Below are 26,488 nucleotides of genomic sequence, written 5' to 3' on the forward strand. Positions count from 1 at the left end.
CTATAGAGATGCCATAGTTTCATCTTTTAAAACTGACCGAGTGTATGTATTTGGTTTAGTAATGTCTTTAATGTGGGATGGAAACATGTGTTTTGTTTTTCCATAATTACTTATTTAACTCAATATTTCTGGAAACTAGAATATACAGCATTCAAAGCTAAACAAATCAACCCGTCAATTACCGGTCGATTGGACCTCATTACCCCGGGACAGCCTTATATTAACCCTTTGACGTATTAGGCCTTAATTGTCCCCGTTTAAGTCTACGACACTTGTCACGGAACCTTTTTCTCACGGCATATTTATGTTACCTTTTACTTATGCATCATTAGGTATAAACTATCCAGTTTGCTAAGAAATATATTAGTTTAAAAGCGATCTTAATATACAAGAGAATACAGTTGAATTGATAAAATTAATTGGTAAAATTCACAGAAATTTATAACACATTCTAAATGTGGGAATTGATCCGATGACCCTAAAAACTATTCAGAAGTAACTCTACTGTTGGTCTTATTAGTGTTTTCTTTAGCGCTAACTTTGTCATAGACAATCCATAACTAAAACATTCCAAAATCGTATTAATTTAGTCTAAACAGCAAAATAATCCTTTTCTATTCAATATCATAAAATAGAAAGCTAAAGCGAAATTATAAGTAATTAAATGTGGACATGGATATTAGCTGCCTAGGAAAATTAACCTCTCTCTGTTATTAAATACAATCGCCCCTTTAATATGTTAAATGATCGAGGTTCATGTCAATTACATTATTATTGTGATTGTATTTATGCCGCTATTATTGAGTTGCTTCGGTTTTTATTGAACTGCCTCGTCTAGTTAGAGCACTTTGTCTTTAACGAGACAGAATTCGTGTCATAAAGTGGTAATAGCATTCAATATTTTTATAATATCAATAGATTTAACTTTGGGAACAGTTTCTACTTTAACTATATTGGTATAAGATTGGTTTGGCGAAAGTTTCGTATTAGTTCTTCAGGATTAGGATTACGAGTATTCAATGGCAATCCTAAAACAGCTGTGTACTAACATGATTAAATCTTAATTTGGGCGATAGTTCTGTTCTGCTTATAGTTTTAATTGTAACAATGTATGTCTGAACAACGTTAGCTACAAATACACTGAGCCCATATAGCTTCAACATGTTTTATTGCAACGGATAACCAATCCGTGCATATGACACGCAGACGTGTCAGCAATTGAAACCGCCGAGAATTTTTACGATTAGCCGAGGAGACAATCGTCCAGTTGGATTTAATTTTAAACTCGACCGTCCCATTTGAAATGGAACTCTATCACCCCCCAGATAAGACATAGTTTAGCTACTGTGAATCATTCTGGAAAATTCTTGTAATAGCAACGAGAGGCGAGATATGGACAAAATTCTCGGCACGCGGCACGATATGTTGTACACGGTGAAAGTTTCAATAAAACCCAAAAGATGCAGTGCCCTGACCTGACAAAGTAAATAAACAAATTGTGTATGTGCAAATAAACGATTTTGTTGTACCGTCAGCAAAGAAATTCAATAAATATACGCCGTTTTTAGCGCTTGCCATTTTTGGCTAACAAAGGGATGGGCAATGTTATTTTTATTGCATTCCATGTTTTCGATGGAATTTCCGTCCGTGTTATATTATCTTATTATTTTAGACTTATAGCTGTTGACGGTTTTGTATTCGGTCAGCGTGTGTTTTTACTTTGAACAATTTCCTTGTTTGCAGTGTGTTGATGTCTCAATTTCCATTAAGCATTAATAAGGTTTTTCAGCTCTTGTACACTTTATGACTTGCAATATTGTCCGTTGGCAAAAACTTTTGATGGAGTTTGTAATAGAGCCTTTAATTCCAATTTGGCAGATCCTTATTTAAGTTAGTTAACATTTAATTCGTTTTCACTACAAGCTTTGACCTCGTGTTTTCTTCAAACACAGACATAATAATGATTATTTGTACCATAATTTGAACACCAATGTCGTTGCTGTCGCTACCAATGACTCAATGGTTACACGTTAGCAGATTGAGATTGATAGCCGGCTCATTTCGTATCCTCCGATACCGACGCCCTTGGCACATCCCTTATGAAAGATATAAATTGCTACATGCATTATTGCACTAACTGTCTGTGTGTTTGTTTTGTATATAGTTGATTTGTCTTGTTTGTAACGAGCTTTTGACTAAACCGCTTAATATGGGCTTAGCGTGTTAGAATTAGCAGGGTCTTAGGGAAAGTCAGGTTTGATGAAGATAACAAATAAGACAAATATCTGTTGAAGTTTTACGTTTTACTTTATCAGCGTTATCACTTGAGTTAAGTAATGCAATGCAAAATATTTCATGAATTAATTGGAAAATGAATAAACAATTGACGATAAGGGGATTTACGATTATTTGTTTTTATAATCCTGTTAATTTTTCAATTATAGAAAAGAAAAACAGGATATTACGTTTTGAATTTTGATAAGTTTTGAATTTTGATTATCAATACAAAAGGATGTCAAGTAATTACCGATATTCTAACATACCTAGTTGAATAAATAAAAATCAAACATATTTTTTTAATATTTCGCTTTTATATTTGGAATTTGCTCAAAGAGAAAATCATGGAGACAAGAATTTAATGAGATCACCTAAAATATATTATACAATAGGTAATCAAAGCGAGTGTCACTATCCCTAATTTGTAAAGCAGTAAATACAATACGCAATATTATAACATTGTATACTTCCCCTATTTGGTTCCACAGCCTCTACTTCCGGACCCCAGGATAATTGGCGGCCCTCATACAAATGTACTGAAAAGAAAATAATATTACATTTTTGTTTCAACGAAATGTATGCAAGTATTATATAAAAGCTCATTTGTCAGATTATATTTATAAAACATTTTCTTTATAAATATTTCATAATTGTACGTGTTATTTATAGGATGCACTTCCATGAAAGCCTGAAAGCGGTTCTGAAATAATCCTTATCTCAGCTTGTCCATTCGAATATTAAATGTTATTTATTTCTGTTTTAAACTCATTTACTTATAAATGAATATCGGTGTTTATACAATATTTATGTAGCTATTCATTGAATGTTAATAAATAGGAATTTTCTTGTTAATTTAATTAAAATATAGTAAAGGCGATAGGACGCCTAAGATATAATTTCATAGGCTAAATTTGCATACCTCATCATTTATATTCCGCTGACCCGTTCCAAAATTAATTTCGTTCTCGACTTTCCTTGTGTAAGCCTCCGGAAGAAGGTCAACAACCCCCACCCCTTCATCCCCTGGGTTTGAATATTCTATAGCTTTTAAGTAACGATTTTATTTGACTGGCACAATGGGAAATGCCATACTCGTTTGTAGATGGCTTTCTGTATTATGATGTATTGTTTTTTCTTTTAAAGATTTTCGATTGTACGTTTATAAATACACTTTTTTATTTATCAATCTTTAATATAGATCGGTTCTAATATCAATCCTATATAATGAAACTTAGATTAATTTATGTTTGGGTTTTAATTTCTTTCGTCATTTTTAACTCAGGAGCAAGAAAAACCTTTAGTTTAGTTATAAATAGAAGCAATGTAGAGTTAAAGATAATTAGAATTTTCTATACTTAGAAGTAATTTTAAACAAATATCAAACAGTATTCGAATCTGCTGATACAGCTATAACTTGAATCAGTTTTCTCGTTATGAAGTTCCGCTCCAGACATCCGGATTCCGGTTACAGATTGAATAAGAAATTGCTTTTTGGAATTTAAATATAAAACTTTACAGCTTATTGTCGCCAATTTTCTTGTTTTGTAAATTATTTTATGTCTTATATTCTTAAAGAAACTTGTAAGGAATGGGTAGGATGAAGATAAACTTAGGTTTTAATAAGAATAGTATTTGTTAATTGTGAACATAGTACGTTGTTTAATATTTAATATGCTTCGCAAAAGTAGGGACGGAACAACGTAATTACACTGACACGTATCTCAAGGTCAGTTCTTCAGTCGCACAGCAAAATAAAAAGGGAAGTGCAAGTAGACCAAAACTTCCAAGGTCGTCTGATACCTAGACTAACTCATACTAACACAAGCGCCCCCCTCACCCACACCGTCGCAGCCACGTGTACGCTCACCCCTATGGTCGCCATGGCAACGCAGCATCCTACTTCCACGCCCACTACCCCGGGGGCGAACTCTCAAGATATTACGCCCTACTTCGTCCGCATTGGTGAACCAAAGGGGTGTACGCCGCACGCTTGTGTGGGCCCGTTTAACCGACGCTAGTGAAATTCCATTTTGAAAGGAAATTTCGTGACATCGACAGCTACCGAGATTATTGAGATTTCCATCTCGGAGACGGGCAATAAAAATGTAAGTACGTATAACGCCTAGTTAGCGAATAGCGAACGCTAACCGCGCACTCGACTTCATTCGTAACATTCAACCGGCCGCTCGTTAACAAACCCATTCAAATTTGAAGTATTAGTCGATTGAGGTAACATTTCTCGCGTCCTATCGCCACGAGTTCCAATTAGCGACTGGAGCTTGTCGCTCGAGTGGCGGTGACGTCACGCGGCTTTCATGCGCCTTCAATAACTACCCTCTCGACGTTCCTTCAATAGCCGGCCACTCCACCTGGCCTTCATTAGGGACCTTCTCAATACACGCCGAGAACTGAAAAGACGCGAACCTACTAATTTCAAAAAACGCAAGTTTTAACGAGTAAAGTTGTTTAGCTAATAACTAGGGAACTTACGAGGTTATGCCATCGTAGCCATAGTAATTGCGTGGTTTAATTTTTTGTATTTAATTATCGCGACGCTGTCGAATGAACAAAGCGGCCTTGGTCTTTTGTTAATGGTCGCGCCATAGACAAATCTTATTATGGAAATATTTTCAAATTAAGAACGCGCTCTGCTCCCGCATTATGCGTCTCGACTGTCATCATTGTCTATGGGCTCTTTTTGTTCGTCCTCGCATGTCGAGGCTTTTCGACCACCGTTTCGGTTATTTTTTCTTTTCGTTTTTTTATCCGCTGTCCCGAGCGTGAATGGAGGGCTTTGTTTGTGCGTGTTTTATTATTAATTAGTGGAGAGTCTTTGTTCGTGGTAATTATAGTCTTAATAAGCAGTTCCTGCTCGAATGTGAAGAAACGGTGAAGGAATTGTCAACGAGTTTCGTTTTTAATTGAATGGAAATTATGATATTTTAACTGGCTTGACGACGTCTGATTACATGATGTTTGAAAAGATCACGCGTACACTCAAGTGTATTGTAAGACGGGTGTATCTTTTCAAAATGACACAAGTGTCCCGGTCAAAGCTTTGCTCCTAATTAAATATTTGAATGGGGCATTTCTTGTTACGCGCGAGTCGCAGATAGCATCGGAGTGTCGCTGTTCACACCCTCCACTCCAGTCTATAACGCAATTATAATCAGTTCCCATTTGAAACAGTTTAACAAAACGCATACGGAACCCGTGAATGCGATAATTAATTTAATCCTTAGTGTCAGCTGCGATACTGTCGTTTATTTCGCATAATAAAGTGGTGAAAAGAAGACCCAGTTTAATTAGAGGTGAGGTACTCGCAACGCGTCTGGATGGTGCTCGTTGGGCGCCATTTTGCATAATTGGGCGTTGGAGGGTAGAACGAAATTTATACGCCGGTCGCCAATTTACTTGCTAATGACGCGTCTTGCTATGCCCCCCATTCGGTTTTGTTCTTCCTTGTTGGCGCTCAACTAGCTAGCTTATTGAATACGCTATTTTGTGTTATTTGTCGTGTTTCGAATAGACGTTTAGATTAGGTTTCGTATTTGGAATTGTAAGTTATGTTGATTACTGTCAAGTTGTGCAAATGTTAATACATTTCAAGACGTGTCATACTGAATAATCGATGTTGATATTGCTTCGTTATTTCTTTATTTATTTTTTATAAGATTAGGTTGCTAGTTATTATACAATTTAATCTATTATTTTATTAAATAGAGTATTCAAATTAAAGCCGATTGTAGACAAATGTCATTAAAAATGCATAAAATAAATACTGATAAACCGAAAATTTAAGTGCGCGATTTTTCAGAGGTGTATCATTGTTAAAAATAATCTCAAAATAATATTATTCTTATAATTATAATCATATTTTAGTCCTAAGATTTTTTAAAGATAAACCAACATACTTAACGATATTTTTTTTGTTACAGGCAAGCAAGATGGGTCTACCAGCGGGTGGTGGCCTCTCGTTATTTTGCCCCGGGGGAGACCTGGGCCAACCCCCACCAGCGCACATGGGCATCCCCCCTCCCTACCAGCTAGACTCTAAATTGGGTAAATATTTTTGTTATTTAATTTATTTGTACAGGTATGGAAATGACAAATAGAAGAACCAATAACCTGACTTACAAAAGTTAATTACAAATAAATGCTCAAGTAAAATATTTGTATAACAGACAACTTATAGCTCGAAGGTATTTTAGAACTATTAAACTTTAAAGTTAAAATCTTAAACTAGAAAATTTTTCATAGATTTTTTTTTAAATAAAAAACAATTTAGTTGTGAGCAAATTTAAAATCAAAATACTAGAAATACTTATTAATGGAATTAGTCATATCATCCTTTGATATTGTGACTTAGTCAACCTTTTTTCCATACTTATAAAACTATATACTATATATAAAACTATATATGTATATTTAGACCCTATTACGATACATTTAATATATTCCACATAAACCAAACATATACAATATATTACAGCGGCGGGTCTAGCGCGGACGCCGATGTACCCTTTCCCCGGGGGCACCTACCCCTACCCCATGCTAAGTCCGGAGATGTCGCAGGTTGCTGCCTCGTGGTAAGTTATATTTTAGAATAAAGAATAAGAATAATTTATTTCGCCAAAAGCCAACAACAGATATAATAACAAGAATAATGAATACAAAAAACACAGAAAAAGACAAAAGTGTGGCAGACCTTTAGCAAAAAGGGGACCAACTAATATTTTATTTATTATATTGAGTTTGTAAGATAAAAGTAGGTACATTTAAGATTAGGTTTGTTTAGTTTTTATATTCAACAAATACAAATACTTGTCATTTTGGTAAGGCGGATTAGTTGATACCAGAGTCGCTGGACCGTAAAGTCATCATATTATCATTACAGAAAAATAGGAACAAAAGTTTGCTGAGTTAGCCAGATGCGTAAAAAAAGCTATTTTACAAAAGTATAACCTCGGAAAATAACTTCTAAGTTCTAACTGGTAATTTCAATAAAATTGTATATATTTTGCACTCTATATGCTCTTATAATTTATCACAATTAATTAATACCCAGCTCTCAGACTATAACTGTCAAAATGTACAATATTAATCGTTTCCACAGGCATACTCCAAGCATGTACCCTATATCTTCAGCGGCGAGTGGCTTCCGGAGTCCGTACCCCACGTCGCTGCCAATCAGCACATCTAGTCTATCAAGGTAAGTGCTAATAGACGAATAGATCAGTAGACGGGTAGAAAAAGAGCTGAAGAAGTTTTTGTTACGTTTTATACACATATGTATAGGGTGTAGGAAAGACGAGTTGGTAAATGAAGATTTAATAATATCAATATAATTTGATAATGATTTTGTTCGAAATTTAGATTTGTGATAACATGATAATTAAAAATATGTGGCTAATTATAACCCACGAAAACCTTTCATTGGAATATTCCTATCGCGGTTAGGTTGTATTTTAAGTTGAAATACTTAACAAGTAGGCAAAATATTAATTTTTAGTTTTAAAAAGTAACATTACAAAATGTCATTAGTCATTACATATTCAGTGTGAATTCAAACATTATTACAGACAAGTAAAAAACACGAATCAAAATATTCCGTAAGAAGATAAAAAATAATCTTACACTGTATTTGTTCGAAATTCGCAGAAAACATCGATCATAACGATTATCGATGTCGATAATCGGCTAATTATGAATCGTACACGACTTCTTAATTTCACAAATGGTTTTCAGCTTATCTTTGACTCCTATTGTAATTTATTACTTTTATCACATTTTTTGTATCGTAAGAGTGTATGTTTAAAATTGTTGTTTCGTATCTGGTGGTGAAATTTTGTGCAAGAGAGAACTACTGTAAAGTATACTTAAATAATTTTTATTGACATGACATCATGAAATGTACACAAGTTCGATACTTCGATTGTTCGAAATCGCGAGAAAAAAAATGTGTTCGTGTAATTAATCTACCTACCTATATTACCTATACAGCCTTACTAATATCACAAAGAGAGGATATTATAATGGTTTTTTTTTAATGCGGACTTCGTTGTTCCGATTCAGATTCTACCCATGTAGCCAGACAAACAAATATCTATTTTAACGAAATATTAATAATCCTTTTTTCTACAGTGAATTATACCGGTTTTCGCCGACATTAGGTGGGGGTCTGGGGCTCGGTTTGGGCCCCGCGCTGGTCCCCCCACCACCCTCCAAGTCTGACCTGTTTACACATCATTCAAGGTAAGAGAAATAAACTAATACATATACTAATTTCAATGTTTACAGAAATAAATTGAAAGCTAATCGTATTATCGTCAGCCCATTATGAATTGAAGTTCACCATTGAGCACAACAACAATACAATTACAACAACAAAAAAAAGAGCAAACCAAAAATACATAATATTGATTGAAATCGTATATTAAATAAGAAGTAACATTTTGCTGAATGATTAAGTACATATAAGTAAACAAATATGTACATATATAAAACTAGCTTCCGCCCGCGGCTTTGCTAAAAGATATGTTCTTTCTCAGGGTCTAAAGATTGTCTGTGCCAAATTTCATTTACATTCATCTGTGACAGACAGACAGACAGAGTTACTTTCGCATTTATAATATTAGTAGGGAAAGTAGGGATAAATAAAAATATCTAAATAATCTCCAGTTACTTAAGTTTATAAAAGCTAGCGCTAATGCGCTTTAGTAAGCTCACAAAAAAATAATAAAATATAGAAATCAGTTGTACTATAACAGCTGATGGATCTTTAAATAATCTTCAATACTTCTAATTCCCGATACATAAAATCGCAAACACTATTTCTACGAACAATAAAATTAGCTAATAGAGCACTAAAACTACGTGTAGAGCATTTTAATACCGAGTCACGCGCAAGTAATAATATAGAAAACAATTTGTCCGTTTGTCGATGGCTTACAAATTACATTGTGCGCAAAAGGGTGATCGGAGAGATAAGCTGAGGGTGTGATTTTGAAGTTTCTATCGAGCTAATAATACATGTGTAAATGTTAAGTAGCAATTATGTTTTGATATTTATTTTATTTTTCAAACTTGCGTTGCTTTGCTGGATTTTTTATTTGTTCGAAGGATTTTCGATAATGATTTATATTATAAACTACACTAAAATACCTATTACAATAAAATGAAATTGTGTATAATACAAAACATGTAAACTTACACCTAAAAATTCAAAATCGTTTAAGTACGTTGTTCATTATTATTGATTATTGAAATTAAGTTATAAGTTTCAAGAATCATTAATCATTAAGAAGTCATTAAGAATCAAGCACTTATTTTTATGTGCTCTATATTAGATGAAACTAACGTACTTTGATTAGAAAATACTAATTATATCATACAAAAAAATCTCATTTTTCAATATTAAATAAAAAAAACCCTTCATAATTCGATAATCTTGTAAACATGACAGCCTTGAAGTTTTCCGTTTTTTTTTTCAATTTATATTATTACATCCATTAGGGGTGATATTATCAAAGTGTACGATAACGGGGGCGTGGGACAGATGTTAACTAATTGTAGTTTACATTCTAATTGATTCTATAAATTCTATAAAAAAATATTAAACATGTTCTTTACTTCAAAAACTTCCGTTAAATTGTAGTAAAATTATGGTGATTAGTCGAAAAGTAAAAATGAAGTAACCTTTTATAGCTAATTTTTGTAAATTTTTAGAAGAAATATGTTTTATGTGGAAATTTATTATTTTTAATGAGCATTTTAAAATCATAAGAAATTATTAGATTTTTTCTCATTTACATACAATAGTTAAGTATTAAAAGAATACACATAAAATATATTCTAGGACTTAGTTTATACTTAGGTATATCAGTTTTCTATGCTAAAACAAACATTAATACGCTAAATTTCATACTTTTAGGTTATGTTTTTGGCATAATGTGTTTAATTGACAAAGGAATGTATCTAATTGACATGCGTTTCATTTGTGTGAATGTTCTCACGACTGAGAACTATTTAGATAACATTCTGATAGTGTCATATCTAATTGTTTTGATATAATTATAATATTAATATAGAAAAATTAACAGTACGTTATTTTTTATGTATAACAATATTATTGCCTTCATTCAGATAAGCATACAAAAATTAATATGGACCGATTTAAAAAATGTTTGTCAATTTGTCAATTAAAATCTTTTCTTAATCCCAATATTTGAAAGGAAAAAATTATTTGCTTGATATAATACACATAATTTTATCCAAAAAATATACCGTTTTTATATAAATATATAATACCACATATTTATACAGAAATAAAAGTTAATTCAACACTCATAAAAAGGAATATTTCATACGAAAACAAGTGAATGGCGTGTTATTTGTAATATTACACCTCTCAACGCGTCACTCGTTTAGCGCAAGCTTCCAAACATGCATGCGAGCGTGTGGTCGCAGTTTTAGCGGGATGGATTAAAAAATAATAATAATAAGTCTGTCAAAAAATAAAAGCTATTAGCAGTTTCACTATAAAAACTTAACTTAATAGGTAGTAACGAACAAAACTACTCTATGTATTTTCAGTCAGTAAGTACCTACGTATAAACTGTAAATCCTGTCAATAAATTAGGTACATTTTATTTATGGACCATCAACGGAATCCCTTCTCACAATATAGGTTTTCAACAAAAAGTTTCAATACCGAAAAATCTGCGCCATTTTGAAAAAAAAAATCTCGATTCCCGCGCACTCACACCGCGCTAACAGGTACGTAATCATGTAAATAAGCTGCCGCCGGAGAAATTTAATTAAGATGATATATGAGACGAGCGAGGTAACGGGCACAATGTCTCGCGATAACTAACCGCTTGAGATTAACTTACGACATTGATTTTTACGAAAATTAGCTTTTGTTCGTATATGTACGTAGAGTTCGATGACCTCTTATGTCATAGAATATAGATTATGGATTGTTAGGTTAGGGCGCGTTCCCACCGTGTCGTGACGACAGATAATCGTGTAGTTTTAAGTGTCGTGGCTTATATGTTTAAATGGAGGTGTTCACATTTAGAACGACACAATTTACTGTCGTCTACGACAGTTTTTGCAGTGACGACACTTTGTCGTGACAGTGGGAACGGCAAGCACGACAGTCGTAAAACGATAAAAAATCGTGGACGGCAACTCTATAACGTCCATTGAACTCAGGAGAGTAAACGCACTAGTAATCACCAAGCGAACGCAGAGGCGACTAGATTTGTAGCTTGCTGATGATGTGTAAACGACAAAGCGACTCCCAGGAAACGATAAAATGTGGTCGCGATCCAATGGGAACAGCTAGATACGACAGTCGCTAAACGATAAAAAATGTTGACGACAAACAATCGTTATAATGGGAACAGGTAGAGACGACAGTTGTCGAACGATAAATTAGTCGTTACGACATAGTGGGAACGCGCCCTTAGGTAAGTTTTCTTTCAATATAAATGTTTATCGGAGAATAATTTTTGGCCAAGGTTATGAGGAAAATACTATTCTATAAATATTTTTTATCAGCTGATGAGTGTTCGTCATTTTGGTTTTATGACGTCACGGCTTGTATTATAGGTTCATTGGGTAAATAATAATTAATGATGTAGGTGTTTAGGATATGAATGGAGAAAAACAAATAAGGTATTCCCATTCATTTAATTTATTAATTCAATTTACATTTATTTTTTTATTTTATAAAACAACTGTTGTAACAAAAAATAAAGAATACAAAGATACGATGAAATAATCTAAAGTTATTTTAATAAGAAATAACGTTCATACATTAATTCAAACGAACGGAAACTATCTATAATCCATTTCGATTTACTCCTTTTTATTATTTTTAGTTTTACACATTTTTAAACTTCCACATAAAGGAAGTTACACATTCATTTGGTGTTTTCTGAGAACTAATCTAATGAAAAGTCTATATTTGATGCGTTCCAGTTAGCTAAGGGCGCGTGCACACTAGCACACTCGATATCGAAGAAATACAAGTTTTAGTCAAGAATGAAATTAACACAATTTTTTGTGATTTTTTTGTAACTTATTATAGAAATGTTTATGATGAAATTAGTTCTGTTGGGATCTTATACAACTTTGATATCATAAATTTTGTTTATTATAATATCTTCAAATGTTTTCTGTACCTGCAAAACTATTGGACTATTTTTTTTTACACATACATATTGTATTTCATAACTTCAAATCATCACATATAATACCAGATGTTCTTATAAACAAGAAATTTTTTATCCCAAATAATATTTATCGCTTCGATATCTCAGTCCCAGTGTAAAAGCGCACTATTTAATGGTGACAATATATTTTATAGATTCTATTCTTGCGGTCACAGGAAGTCGTTATTCAGGATTCTTGTTTCATTCGTGATTATTAATTTTAACACTATTTTTCATGTTAATGTACATATCTGTTTCTTCATTGTAAAATAAGAACACGTTGGCTAGCAAAACAATATTAGATGTTAATAATTTTAAGTAGATATATCATAAAAAATTAGTCGCTATGAAAAATGCATAAAAATCCTACTTAAAAATTATTATTATACCTAACTATAATATATTATCGACTTCAATAAAATTATCACATAAAATACAAATCAATTATCAAAGTCCATTCAATGAATACATCATCTTTAGTTCAAATCCCATTTGTACCGTGTAACAGACAAGTGTTTGTATGTCGGTGTGCACACCGGAAACGCCTCTATCCAACCGGACGCTCGCTTGTTTATTGTCGTCCGTCTGTGTCGTTAACACCTCGGTTATGTTAATCGATTTTGTATCGATGTGGGAGATTCGGCCTACATCGATTATTTCGTGTTATCTTCTCGATTATTATCCGGTTCTCAAATTAATTGGTTGTTGCATTTTTGGTGTAGTTCATTGAACTGTATTTTAGAAATATCTGCTTAATAATAGTGTATCGATTGAAAAGAAGCATTATGTTTTAATTTTAACACTGTTTATTAAATGAATAACTACTGGTAAATTTCACAAAAAAAACAGCATTAGTAAGATCAATTTAAAAAGTTCGTTTTTTATATATAATATCATTTGTTTTTATCGTAAACATTTTAGGTCTTGGATTCATAAATCGATAGAGATTACGACCGATTAGCGACCTATAAACTGTGTGAACCTATAAATTTTTAAAGAATAGAAAAATGTATGAACCTACTTGTTACAAATGTGTATTTTTAACCTTGCACCATTCTGTACTCTACAGAGAAATTTTATAGTTTGGTGATGACAATGACGTCACTATTCATCACCAATATCACCACCACTTCCAGGTCGCAAGAGAAAAGCAGCAGTTCAAACGACAAGCCCTCAGACGCGACCAGCAGTTCCAAAGAGCAGAACAAGAAGCCCCACATCAAGAAGCCACTGAACGCCTTCATGCTGTACATGAAGGAGATGCGGGCGAAGGTGGTCGCTGAGTGCACCCTCAAGGAGTCAGCGGCCATCAACCAGATACTGGGCAGACGGGTGAGTGCAGTATAAGGTGGTTGGTTCTTGCTATAAGAGGAGATTTTTTGTGGATTTTTTTGATGATTTTTTGGAAGTTTAAGTAAAGGATAAATTAAATGTTTTGATGATAAAAGTACGTAATTAAGAGAAGGTTTATTTTTTTGTTGATTACTTTTAGTTTGAGTTTGTTTTGATATGAATAATGATTATATATTTTTTGAAGTTTTGTTCTTTTAAGAAATTTTAAGTGTAAAATAATTTACAGTTCAAATAGTTACATAATTTGATGGAGATATCTCGATTGTGGCAGAAATCAACAATCCGTATAATAATAAATTTATTTTTACATACGCTCCCGTTCCGTATGATTCGTTTGAAATCGTATACGGTTACTTTTCACGCACCTGTGTCAACAATGTTGATTTTCCTGGAATTATTCCCCAAATGAATCTGTTTTGATGATGTGCTCATTGTTAATCTTGTTAGGAATACGATTCGTGACGCGCCGACGCTCGCGTAAACAGAGCCGCGTCGCGAGACAATGGGCCGCGATCGCCATCTACTAGCTATGTTCTGAATAATAATAAGCGCTTCGCCGAACCGCGCCCGTTCACCGTCTTATTCCTAACAAGAGTAGCAGCGTGGACGGCCAAGCCGCTTGGCCTTCCACGGCTCCACTTCGCTGGGGAACCCGTAATACAATAACATCATCGTACGCAGTGGCATTCCTTGAGTCGTGAGGAGCAGGCAAAGTACTATGAGAAAGCGAGACAAGAGAGGCAGCTCCATATGCAGCTGTACCCCGGCTGGAGCGCCAGGGACAACTACGGTTACGGTTCCAAAAAGAAAAAGCGGAAAAAGGACCGCGGTCCCGCCGAACTGGGAGGTATTGGACCCTTGGAGACCCGCCGGGGGATGGGTCGTCACGTCGACGCTTGTACACTCGCTTACCCCTCCCCTCCCGAGCGAGACTCGCACTCCCTCACTAACACGCCCGGGGACTCTGCTTGCGCCGCCCAGGGCTCCTAACACGAACTAACCGGCTCGTTAACAAGCACCCGTGACCCGCGACCCGTCCCTGTATGTGAGTGTGCGTGTGTGGTGTTACTCTAATGTGTTAGTACGGCGGCCGGTGGTGCCTGTGCTAGAAAAGCGGCCGGAACCGTTGTCCAGGGCGCGGGGCGCGGTCCCGGCGCCCCAACTCGCCCGGACCTCGCCCCGCGCTTTAGCTGTTGCGTGTTCTGTGTATTGTAGTCGTCGAGTGACGTGTACTCGTGTTCCCAATCCCGTTCGCCGATCGGAAACTATATTGGTTTGATCTATGTCGAAGCGCGACACGAGCGCAGAATAGGTTCTGTGAGGAACTAATTGGCCATTCTCATTACTGGGGCGTAGTAGGTTCAAAATTGTAATGGGGTACGCTCAGAGCGGGCTGTTTTTCTAGCACCAGATATAGGGCGCGGTCGCGAACCACCGTCGAAGTGCATTTCTCTTTTCTTTCCATATTGCGGCGTTCGGTACAGTGGCATGCCCTTGGCCGCGAGGAACAAGCCAAGTATTACGAGTTGGCGCGGCGTGAGCGCCAACTGCACATGCAGCTCTATCCCGATTGGTCGTCTAGGGCTAATACGCAAAGGGGCAAGAAGAGGAAACGAAAACAGGAGACAACCGATGGAGGTATTGCCTTTCAACGACCGCAGCCACTCCTCTCCGCCTCCCTCCCGCATTCCCGCTAAACAGCTGACAGGCTACAGTCGAATCATTTAAATATTACAAAACTCGGTCACGATCCGCTTTCCTCACATGGTCAGCAACGGACGTCTCGTACGCGAAGGGCCGTCGTTCAGGCTCATTAAAAATGAGGTCAATTAATAAAGGATTAGCTAGAGACGTCGGTTGCCTTCCCCTCCCCTCCCCGCCCCGCTCCCGTCCCGGCCGCACCCAGAGTTCAATTGCTTTGAACTTCGCTCCAAATCAACGGAGCGATGTAGAAATATTGCCGAATGTCTATGGTTGAAGGGGTACAGGTTGTAGATAATATCAGCATTTTTATTTAATATTTATGGCATTTATTTATTTTTTCTTTTGTAATTACAATGCTACTATATGAGACATACCCTGATGTAAGTGGCACTCCTTCGAAGGTTGTCCCGGTTTTTGGCTTTCCGTCCCGCCCGACGTGCCGCGTGCCGGGGAGCGTGCATGTTTCAGTCATCATTTCAACACTAGAGTATTCGCTTCGCAGGGACTGTACACATGTGCTCAGTGTAAAGGCTGGGACAGCCTTCTTGAAATAATATATCGAGTATGCAAAGGAGTAGTGTGAAATACCGTATGCATGAAGAGGTCCTGCTATGGCATTGCGTCCGCCCGAGCGTGGACTGGACGCCGGGTCCCGACCGTCGAACTGATATAATCTTTATTTAATACGAAAGCTGCCGATGCTTCTGTGTCTGCGGTGTTTATTCACAATGATATTGGCCAAGATAATATACATTTATTTTGATTCCGGAGAACCTATTCTGCTTCAATTTGCTTATGAGCGTCAACTTTATTTGTGATTTTTTTTCGATTAGCAATATAGCGTAGTTAGAGTTTTTGTTTCGAAGTTATATGCGAGTAGAGTGCTATTTAAACCAATGTTTTTTCCACGCCCTGTTTTGTTTTCTCTCCCGATCCTGTCCCTGCATGTCTGACTAACGAGCATGTCGGTGGTGGTGCATGTGGCTTTCTTGTTATTTCTAGTTTAAGCATTATATTTTAAGAAGCTTAGATTATAATTTTCCGTCCATTTAATTTTGCTCATTACGGCGATTATGGCCTTTTATATTATTACAATTTGCAAATTTTAAGTCACCTCTAAATCGTAACTGCAATTGTACAATTCTTGATTTATTTTGCGATATAAATATTTTTTGTTTTGCCATCACTGCTCACTCGATTTCACGTGTATTCACAATGTATTCCCATTTCAACATAACAGAGACTAACGTATGAAATGTAAAACTTTCAGGAAATAATTTGAAGAAATGTCGAGCGAGATACGGTCTCGATCAACAGAACCAATGGTGTAAACCTTGCAGGTGGGTATTTAGATGGTTTTCTTATTTTTTATTTTATTTTTTTTGCTTTCAAAAATGTTCAATATTTCACCAACCGCAAGTTTTTTCTCGGTTATTATTTCAATTTATATTGTTTCTATGTGGAAAGACTTGGCTTATCTTTTTCGTATTTATTTTATTCCGCGAGACGAGCCTGGTCGTAACATATATTTTATTTTCATGGTTATTTGATATCGACTGAACGTTATTGAATATTTAGTAGTTGTTGTTGTGTTTATTTCAATGAAAGATATTTGTTATCTAAATATCTTGTTACGGCGCGCTCTGGCAATTAGTGTAATAAGGAAATTGAATAAAGCGAAGCTGATGTCAATTCAGAAAATGTGTCTTTTCACAAAGAAATAAAGTCGAATGTAGAATGAACCGAAATAGATTTTTTTGAAAGTAGACAAAGTGTGGACGACGTAGTTTAATAGGTTTTAGAAGAAATAGCTGTTAACAAGATCAGAGACGGGGCAATCATTTGTCGAAGAAAGCTTTCAAAAAAATCTTGACACATTTTCTGAATATCGCTCGCTTTTATACGAATTACCGAAACATTAGAGTTAAGATTTTATTAAAGTGTATCAAACTGTTACTTATCGAAGTGTTTTTTCCACTCATGATTGCCGCTTCTCACGGATCGATGCTGGATACCGCTGGCACTATTGGTGACACTGTTTTATATTTTTCATACTATTGTTCACTTAACTGTTACCGTATGCAACTTGACTCAATACTTTGAAACATTACATATTTTCCTTTTGATTATAACCATTTTTTATCTTTTATATTTATAACCTGCATTCATTTCATCATTTCTTATCCCATTTCCTAACATTACTAAATCATATGCATTTACATTATTAAATATATTAACTCTATCATCTCTTTATCCATTTTTTTATCATCTGCTTGAATCTTATTTCCTATCTTCTTCATCATTTTCTACTATTCTAAAAATTGTATCTCTATCATAATGAATTTCTTATCGTATTTATCGTATTATTGACTAACCAGTCCTGAGTCAAGTAGCGTAATGGTATCAGGTGGTCTGGGGCTCCTGCGGCCGGAGCCAGCCACCCCCCTCCCCCCCGCCAGCCTGGTCGGGAGCCCCCCACAGGAACCCACCTATGTGAACCTCTAGTGCCGGCCTCTCGCCGCCGGAAACACGGTCAGTTCGTAGCGCGACTTTGTTTGCTTTTGTGGCATGGACTTTAGACGTCTTTACTTCATTTGTACTGTCAATTTTTGTGTTTTACATAAGCTTGGATTGTAAAGAATCGAATGGTGCAATGACAACTGTTGTAGCGTTGTTTCTGTGCTCATTCATGATGAATTAAAGACGTATCGTGGTCTCGATGTTTAGTTGTTTCGATTTCAAGTGTAACTGACAGAATTATTTTTCAGTTATAATAGATTGAATGCAAGGTTTTTATGTCTGTGTGTCTGACGATAATATCAAAGATTGTATTTAGAATTATATTAATGCTTTTTGGTTATGTTTGTGTGTATCGAAACGACGTTGAACTTAGTTTTAGCTTTCGATGTCTTTAGTTGATTTTTTCTTATGCGGCATGAGCGTCATGTATTAGTTTTCGTTTTTCTTTATTTTTAACATTTTTCTCAGCATGGTTTTCAGTTAACAGTTTTGTTTTTGTTTTTTAGGCTTTTGACACAGGATCGTTATAATTTTGTTTTTGTTGTTATCCGTTGAGAGCATTGTAGTAAGACCCTTATCAAAATACTTATTCATCTTTAATTTTCAAAGTATCTTTAACACTGATACTATCTAAATTGTCATCTGTAACAGCATCAACCAGATGCATTAGATACTGAATAGCATTTTCATAAGGGTCTTAGTAATTTTTTTTTACTTCTTTATCTAATCCACGAGACAAATACCGTCCTCGCGACATCATCATAGCTATAGTTATGTTTAATAACTCAGGCCCCGGAATCACAGACACAATAGAAAATCTATTGTGTCGTGGCCCGATCGGGCCGTTCGGGGCTCAATGGGTTAATATGTGTAATGTGGTGTTTCAGGCGGAAGAAGAAGTGCGTCCGCTACATGGAGGCGCTGGCGGCGGCGGGCGGCGCGGTGCCGCTGGTGACGCCGCAGTCGCCTTGCTCTGAGGAGGACGTGAAGCTCGAGGAGCTGTCGGACGCGTCCAGTGATACCGACACTCCGCTCAACTCCGCGTCCAGCCCGGGCGGACTCAGCGCGCTGTCCTCGCTGGCCTCGCCCGCGTCCGACCCGCCGGCCCGCAACCCCGTGGGCACCAACCCGCGCGACGCCAACAACCCCCTGTCCGTCAACCAGCTCACGTCGCAGTCGTGGCCCCGCGCGGCGCGGCCCGGACACGAGGTCATCTCCGTGTCGTAGGGCGCGACCGCCCCCGACGAGCGCCCGACACCGACTGACCCCCCTCACCCCACCCGCCTGTACTCGGTCATCCTTTTGATGCGCTCGCGTCTGTACACGAGTCTCGTCTCTCGCGCTCCTCACCGGATCAAAGTTATAACCGAGTACAAGTTGTGTTTCTGGACTCCAATAGAACAATGTGCAGTGTTGTGTGGCGCGGAACTTGCGTCGGTTGTGATAGACGGTAATAAACTCTAGTTTCAGGTATTCAAAGGTTATAATCGGGTGCTAATCTAAGCGGGTATGTGATTTTTAGAAATACCGATATGTGAGTGCGTATATATTTTATTTTACACCGCTTATGAATCTGTCTTACGAGTGTACTCTTTCAATAAACGATAGTGGAGATTTGTAAGCTTCCGTGGCCTAACGTTAAACCCGACCAGATGTGCGGTATTTCTGAAAACCCATCCGTTCCGTAAGCGAAATGTGTACATTATTATAATCTTGTAATTGAAAAATTAATGTAAATTTATCTTAAACTTACCACATGTTAGTCCCGACAACAGTCATTTCAACTGATCTCAGATTTGTAAGCACTTTGAAATAATTATTTTTCTCGTTCCGAGCTCGTTGAGTCTAATGTGTCATCTTTGACTAGTCACATGTTTGTGCCATCGAACTTGGACTCGGGAGCGACGGAATTTATTTAAGTCACTACCATATTAAACTTTTTGACGTAAAACTATCGCACAAAGTGTCAAATCGTTGAAATTAACTGTTCATAGACAATGTGTTATTCACTTAGAGAAGATTTTTGTTTATTCGTTTCGTTAATCTATAATGTTCTTAGTATATTTTTATTTTATTTCGCTTGTATTTACGTTCACATGCTGTTTACGGTTTTTGTTAGTTAACTTTGTGCTGATGTTTATTTGACACATTATCTGTGGACAGACGGCGTTTCGCGCCATTTTCGCTCTCTCACAGATTATAAACATAATCCTATCTAACCTCAACGGCCTGCACTAGAAGGTTCCATTAGATTTAGTATTTAGTTTATTTGTCCTTCGCAGTGAGCGCGTGTATAATAGTATTTTAAGGCAACGCGAAGGGCTTTTGTTTTTCCGTTGTGCGGAATCGTTAGACTGTCTTAGGTTAGAATAGGCACGTTGTATGAGTGATTCATGATGTTTCGGAGAAATTCCTCTTTTATATAATGCATTTATTAAAAACTAGAAGAGAGTTAGTTGTCGCCTTATAAAATCTATGGAATGACGATGCACTGAGATGTAATGAAATTCAACACGCAAATATTTGAATGATTTAACAAATTGTAACAATGTATGTATAAAAGAGTAATTTTTGCCAAACATCTCTGTATATGTGTAAGTACATGATGTAACTGTATAAAGTGTAGGTTAATCTAACTGTGTCATATTAGACCTAAGTGTACTATTCTACTTACATATTCATATACATACACTATTGCTATATAAACAAAGGAAATTTAAAAAAATATTAGTTCAATACCAACTCAATAAGTCACCCTATCCTGTGTATACCTTGTTTTTAACAGAGCTAATGTAAATAATTTGTAATTCGCAGTTAGACGTTCTTTGGCGAAGAAATTGCATTTACTATTATTATGAGAAAATTGTGCCCACGGAATGTTTGTTTTGTCCAGCGACTTTTTGTTAATTACTTTTTTTATTGTTATTATTAAGAATTTTAACGTTGTTGACGGCAATATCTAACAGACTAGAATCGTGATCTTGTGATTGAAATATCAAATATCAACTCTTACCGAATATATTATCATTGACTAAATTGACTACAGGATATCATTGTTTGACATTGGACCGAGTGCGAGTTGCATGAATATAATGTGCAATACTGGAGTTATATGGGTACTGTATATTTTTTTAATGTAATGTAGCTTTTCCTGTAAAAGTACGATTTAAGTTTTTATAATTGAAATTATATGGATTTTCGGATATTATATGTGAAAAAGAAATTTTATTTTTGGTTTTAAATAAACGTGGTGCGAAATGTGCCAAAACCATCTGCAGTTTTATAGAGAATGGACAGAAAATTTTGTATTTGTGCCAAATTTAACAAATGGGCGTGTCGTCGCCAATTACCTCTTCTTAAAGGTCTTTATGTTGATAGATTTTATAGGTTGTTTTTATTGTTAAGATGGTAAAGACAGACGGCATGGAGCCGATTATTATTATTATTTTTCGTAGGGAAAATTTGTCAAATTAGAAAACTCAATTATTAGGTCTGGACCCATGTCTTGTGTTCAGTTGAACGAATATTATTTTAATAAACAATATAAAATTGTACTCTTGTCTTTTATTTGAACCTAAACTCACCTAAACCCTAAATTATTGATGTGAGGTGAAAAGCCTCCAGTTTCTTTACATTAGAACACTGACAGTAAATATGTGGATTTTCGCTACGTATCTGTAGTACATTACACTTGTCACTCATAAAATAACACTCACAACCTAACTACACATTTATACTGCAAAACTATAACATAACATATCATAGTACTTCATATTAATTCACAGCTAAATACTGTTTAAATACATATATAAAAGTCGAGTTAACTGTTGTACCATTTATATCTCAAGAGCAGACTGGTTTTTATGAGTTTTATTTTTGTCAGATTAGGATAATAACAGTTATATGTTTAAAACAAAAAAATACCCAGGAGAAACCGGGGCGAGTAATTCCTGTCTTATTACCTGCTTAAATTCGCAGTTGATCATATTACATATCATAATTAATTTATACTATAAAACCATCATGCGGTCGGTATAGACTAGACCTAGAGCATTAAATTTTAGGAGAACATTGAGCATTCGTTCGTTCAATAAATTTTACCGAAACCGATTTGTCAAAATGCCCTAGTAATTAAGAAATTATTTAAAACTAGCTCCTCCGGCTAAGATAAGTAGTAGTTATTAGGAAAATTTGCATTTGTAAAGACTAAAAATTTATTATGAGAATGGTTTTAACCCATTGAGCCCCAAGTGGCCCGATCGGTCCACGACACAATAGATTTTATATTGTGTCTGTGGTTCCGGGGCCTGAGTTATTAACTTTACATTGAATTCGTCTCCACATTTTCATCAAGAAATTTTTAAAATCACATTATCTTAATAAAGCGATTCTTATCAAATTTCATTTGGATCGGTTTTTTTTACCATCAATTTAAATTTTAAAGTGTAAGTTAGACGTAGCACACCTATACAATTCTTTCACAAAAACTTAATAAGATTTTTTTTGGGTTTAATCATTAGTTATCATTATTTATATACCTGTAACTATATGCCTATAATCTATATCTACTGTCGGGTCAGCTAGTTATTTATATTTTAAACATAAATAATGATTTTCGCAGCATAGTGTTTTTGTTTATGTATGTTGTTTTGTATATGACAGATAGCTTATGTTATAAGGAGCTTATTTTTAGTTATGATATTCCCACAGGAACATAAGGATAAATAGGAAAACTCAATTACGCGGGTTCTAGTTTATAATATAAAAGATGAGTGTGTATGATGAGAATGGTTTCGATGTCATTGCGTTTTATGCATGTATTTATAAATGAGAAGCTGTAACTCAAATGTTTAAATTTTGGATAATTTTTAGATCGATAACATATCGAATAACGTTTTGCCTAATCTATTTTAAATTAATATTATTTGGTGAATGGTGACTCTGTTATATGAATAAGCCTACGTTATGGTATCAACCAGAAATATCTTAACGTTCTGACAAGGTTCTGGCATCATTTAGAACACTCGTTGGAAGGCGTCGCTTAATTAAGAGGCTAGGCTACTTGAACATCTAGCTTTTCTGTGTCGTATAAGATGGTGTATATGAGTGTACACTTTATGCTAAATTCTCTTATAAGGTTGGATTTCGTATTTCTGTTACAGAAAATATTATTTTCATTGATATTCAACTGAAATATTTCTGTATGATAATATTATCGATGAATCAAGAATTCAAGAAAGCTTCTTGGCTTCTGGCTTGCTCAAAGGAAAAGTTAAGGGAAAGGGTAAGGTTAATTTAGTATTCATTTTAAAATAAAACACAGTAAATTATCGATTACATTGTTTATTGTTACAATGCATAAAGAACAGGCAATTAGAAAAATTGTAAATACTATAAAATTGTGATGAAATTACGAGGACTAGTAAGTAAAAGAAGTGGTAAAATTGTTTTAAAAATTTGTACTGGTGGTCAGTGGTTTTCGCCTAATTCCTCTACGAATTTAAACCAGCGCCATCTATTAGCCCGTTGTGAAACTTACATCAAAGTTCTTCTATTTTAAGTACTTATTATTATGTATAGATGGCGCTTTTCTCAAAAAACATTTTCCAACAATTTTCTACAGTTTGATGATCGTCAAAAATTATCCTTATTTCTATCTTATTGTTAAATTAGGTAGAGCACATACTACTTTGGTCATTTTAGAGAATAACATAATAATATTTGTGTTACAAGCTCTACAGATAATAGCGAGATAATATAATAAATATCGAACATTGCTAATACAAACATACAAAGTATATTTAAACCATTACAGTAACGATTAACATATAAGAGTATTTGAAAGAATACATATAGGAACATGGGAGTGCAAATAAAATGCAAACAATAAACAATTGAATTACAAAATTCAAGTTATGTAGTGCTATCATAGTGCTATATTAGTTATACAAATGTCAAGTTATTTTGCCTCCATTTTCATATGGTTTTATGCCACAGATAATACAAAAACCATAGACAATTAATAAAATAAATGCTCGAAAAGTTTAATTTAGTAAACATAGAAAAATATTAAGTTATACAATAATCAATGGTTATAATATGATTTATAAAACTTAACCTGTTCATTTTACTACGAATTTTCAACATGGAATAATTTAAATACGTTTACGGTGTATTATTGCTAATAACACATTTTCCTACAAAATCAGTCTATGTTAACGAATATTGTAATGAATCAATTCATGCATTAAATTAAGCAGTCAAACAAAATTTATATGTTTGTATAATATTTAAAATCATTTTCTTTAAAAAGTGTATTCAGATCGATTATTCCTTTATAATGGATGTCAATAAAAATAGTGTTATGTAGTATATTAAGATTTTGCAGCTTTTTTATAGATTTGAAATATTATACAAACATGTTAGCAGACATTCAAGTTCACATTTATTTCGAAACGAATAACTTACACTAGCTTGTGAAAATATATTTGGTATAAGATAAGTATTTGAATTGTGAAGAAAATATCCAAATTGGATAAGTAGTAATAAATAAAAATCCCAGTTTTATTATAATTAATCTGTAGTAATGAAATAAATGTGTTTTGTGTATTTTTAAGCTCATATAAGCAATCGTTAAACTAAGCATATACATAAAGTAAATAATTTTTTTTATTCATATGAATCTCGTAAAAAGTAACTTAATTTTACAAAATCAGACAAAAATAGTGTTTCAATGTTTCTAAAAATGTCAACTTAAAGAACTAATAAATACTAGATAGTTTAACATTTTTTCACAAGCAAAAGTGTAGCGGTCAGTACCGGTTTACATTAAGTTACCGGTTTTTACCGATTTTTACCAGAGACCGGAGGACCTGCCGCCGGGAGGGTTCCTCACGCGAACAGATGTTTTCTTTTCCAGCCCTTCCATTTCCTCTGTAATTACAAAAAATATACATTAGTTTTATTGTTGTAAAAATCTAGAAAAGTGATTTATTTATATTTATTTTTGTGTAATATTTATTTTTGTGTCAAGTATTTTTTTTTTTTGAAATAACGTGTTCTGTTGAGCTTTAACGTGCTCTGTTTTTGAATTGTCTTTGTTATAAACAGCCATGGCTGAGCAGGTGCATGAACAATAAAATATTATACATTTAAAATGTTCAACTATACTGCTTTATCAGTTATGGGTGGGTGTGCTGCACCCGGATGACGTCACCGACATGTTGTCTAGTTGTTCAGTGGCTACAGCTACAGCGCATGTACTCACGGCTGATGGAGAAGGTGGAGTTCTGCAGGTTGCGCTGTCCGGGCTCGCGCATCTTGCGGCCGGTGGGTGTGCTGCACCCGGATGACGTCACCGACATGCCGTCCAGCTGCTTAGTGGCCACGCTCATGTCTGAAATTGTAATAAATGAAGAAGTATTTGAAATTGAAACAAAGCTACATTTTATAATTATAGTATGTAGTATGTATGATGTTAATTGTTAACTAACAATATGTAACATGTGCAATGTTTTTAATTTATTACGATAATAAAATGTTAAGGAAATAAGAACGAATTTTTATTTACCCTTATCCCTGTATTTTAAGTCATTAATAAAATTCCTATAGCCAACTTTAGACTTTAATTTACGCTTAAAAATTATTTTAAGTTTCCTATACCCAACTATTTATGAAATTAAGATTATAAATCAAAAAAATAAATATTTTTTTTAATAAATAAAATAAAGGCTCATAAATTGCTTACCATGAGTAGGTGTACCATTAGTGACCCGGTGGGGTGTGGTGGGTTCAGGGTAGTCCTTCTGTGGGGTGCGGGGTAAGTCCTCACCCCCGCCGTATATGTACGGGCAGTTTGCTGGGGTACTCAAGAATTTGCCTAAACCTGGAAAAATTATGTTTAAAGTGATATAAAGCATGAATTTGTGTCTTGCCAGACCGAAACATTTTTTTTCTGTCTCCACTGGGAATCGAACCCAGCACCTCACGGTTTTACGCTCATACGTTAACCGTTAGGAAGGCGGATTTATTTATTAGAATTTTCACTTCTGACAATATGACATTTTTTTCTTTATAATATTAACAAACCTTTTTATTTAATACTAGAGGTCCGCCCCGGCTTCGCCCGTGGTACATATTTCGCAATAAAAGGTAGCCTATGTCCTTTCTCGGGTATCAAAATATCTCCATACCAAATTTCATGCAAATTGGTTGAGTAGTTTAGGCGTGATTGAGTAACAGACAGACAGACAGAGTTACTTTCGCATTTATAATATTAGTATGGATAGAGATCGTATTAATATAAACACATTACCTTCAACAACTCTGAGCTCCCCATCGTCGAGGCAGACGCGTCCGTTCACAATCACATACTGAGGACTGCCCACAACGTGCTGGCCCTGGAATTAATG

General features: G+C 35.0%; 2 protein-coding genes and 1 long non-coding RNA gene across 5 annotated transcripts in view; 2 read left to right on the forward strand and 1 right to left on the reverse strand.

Annotated features, from left to right (window-relative positions):
* The window catches only part of pan (transcription factor pangolin), a 148,244-nt gene extending 126,613 nt beyond the window's left edge, over positions 1–21,631 (forward strand). Inside the window, exons 5-12 of one of the 2 annotated variants that reach the window (XM_089710264.1) lie at positions 6,216–6,339; positions 6,770–6,866; positions 7,394–7,489; positions 8,422–8,532; positions 13,637–13,832; positions 15,338–15,491; positions 16,828–16,897; positions 18,965–21,631. In XM_089710264.1, the coding sequence (XP_089566390.1) occupies positions 6,216–6,339; positions 6,770–6,866; positions 7,394–7,489; positions 8,422–8,532; positions 13,637–13,832; positions 15,338–15,491; positions 16,828–16,897; positions 18,965–19,304 (1,188 nt within the window). In that variant the 3' untranslated portion in view covers positions 19,305–21,631. Of the gene's footprint in view, positions 1–6,215; positions 6,340–6,769; positions 6,867–7,393; positions 7,490–8,421; positions 8,533–13,636; positions 13,833–14,534; positions 14,701–15,337; positions 15,492–16,827; positions 16,898–18,964 lie in introns of both variants that reach the window. The other variant, XM_089710263.1, reaches the window with a different exon arrangement.
* LOC149477658 (uncharacterized) overlaps positions 1–26,488 on the forward strand; it is a 310,772-nt gene that overhangs the window by 187,125 nt on the left and 97,159 nt on the right. The gene's annotated exons all lie outside the window — the stretch shown is intronic.
* The window catches only part of CRMP (Collapsin Response Mediator Protein), a 43,805-nt gene continuing 40,721 nt past the window's right edge, over positions 23,405–26,488 (reverse strand). For both annotated transcript variants that reach the window (XM_089710255.1, XM_089710254.1), the window contains exons 11-14: positions 26,392–26,476; positions 25,825–25,962; positions 25,345–25,473; positions 23,405–25,010 (exon numbers count right to left, since the gene is read on the reverse strand). In XM_089710255.1, the coding sequence (XP_089566381.1) occupies positions 24,931–25,010; positions 25,345–25,473; positions 25,825–25,962; positions 26,392–26,476 (432 nt within the window). In that variant the 3' untranslated portion in view covers positions 23,405–24,930. The remainder of the gene's footprint in view (positions 25,011–25,344; positions 25,474–25,824; positions 25,963–26,391; positions 26,477–26,488) is intronic.

The sequence above is a fragment of the Colias philodice genome, chromosome 24, assembly GCF_061535455.1.
Source record: "Colias philodice isolate Cphi_HAF_F1 chromosome 24, ilColPhil1 Martin Lab GWU primary, whole genome shotgun sequence".
Classification (NCBI taxonomy): Eukaryota; Metazoa; Arthropoda; class Insecta; order Lepidoptera; family Pieridae; genus Colias; species Colias philodice.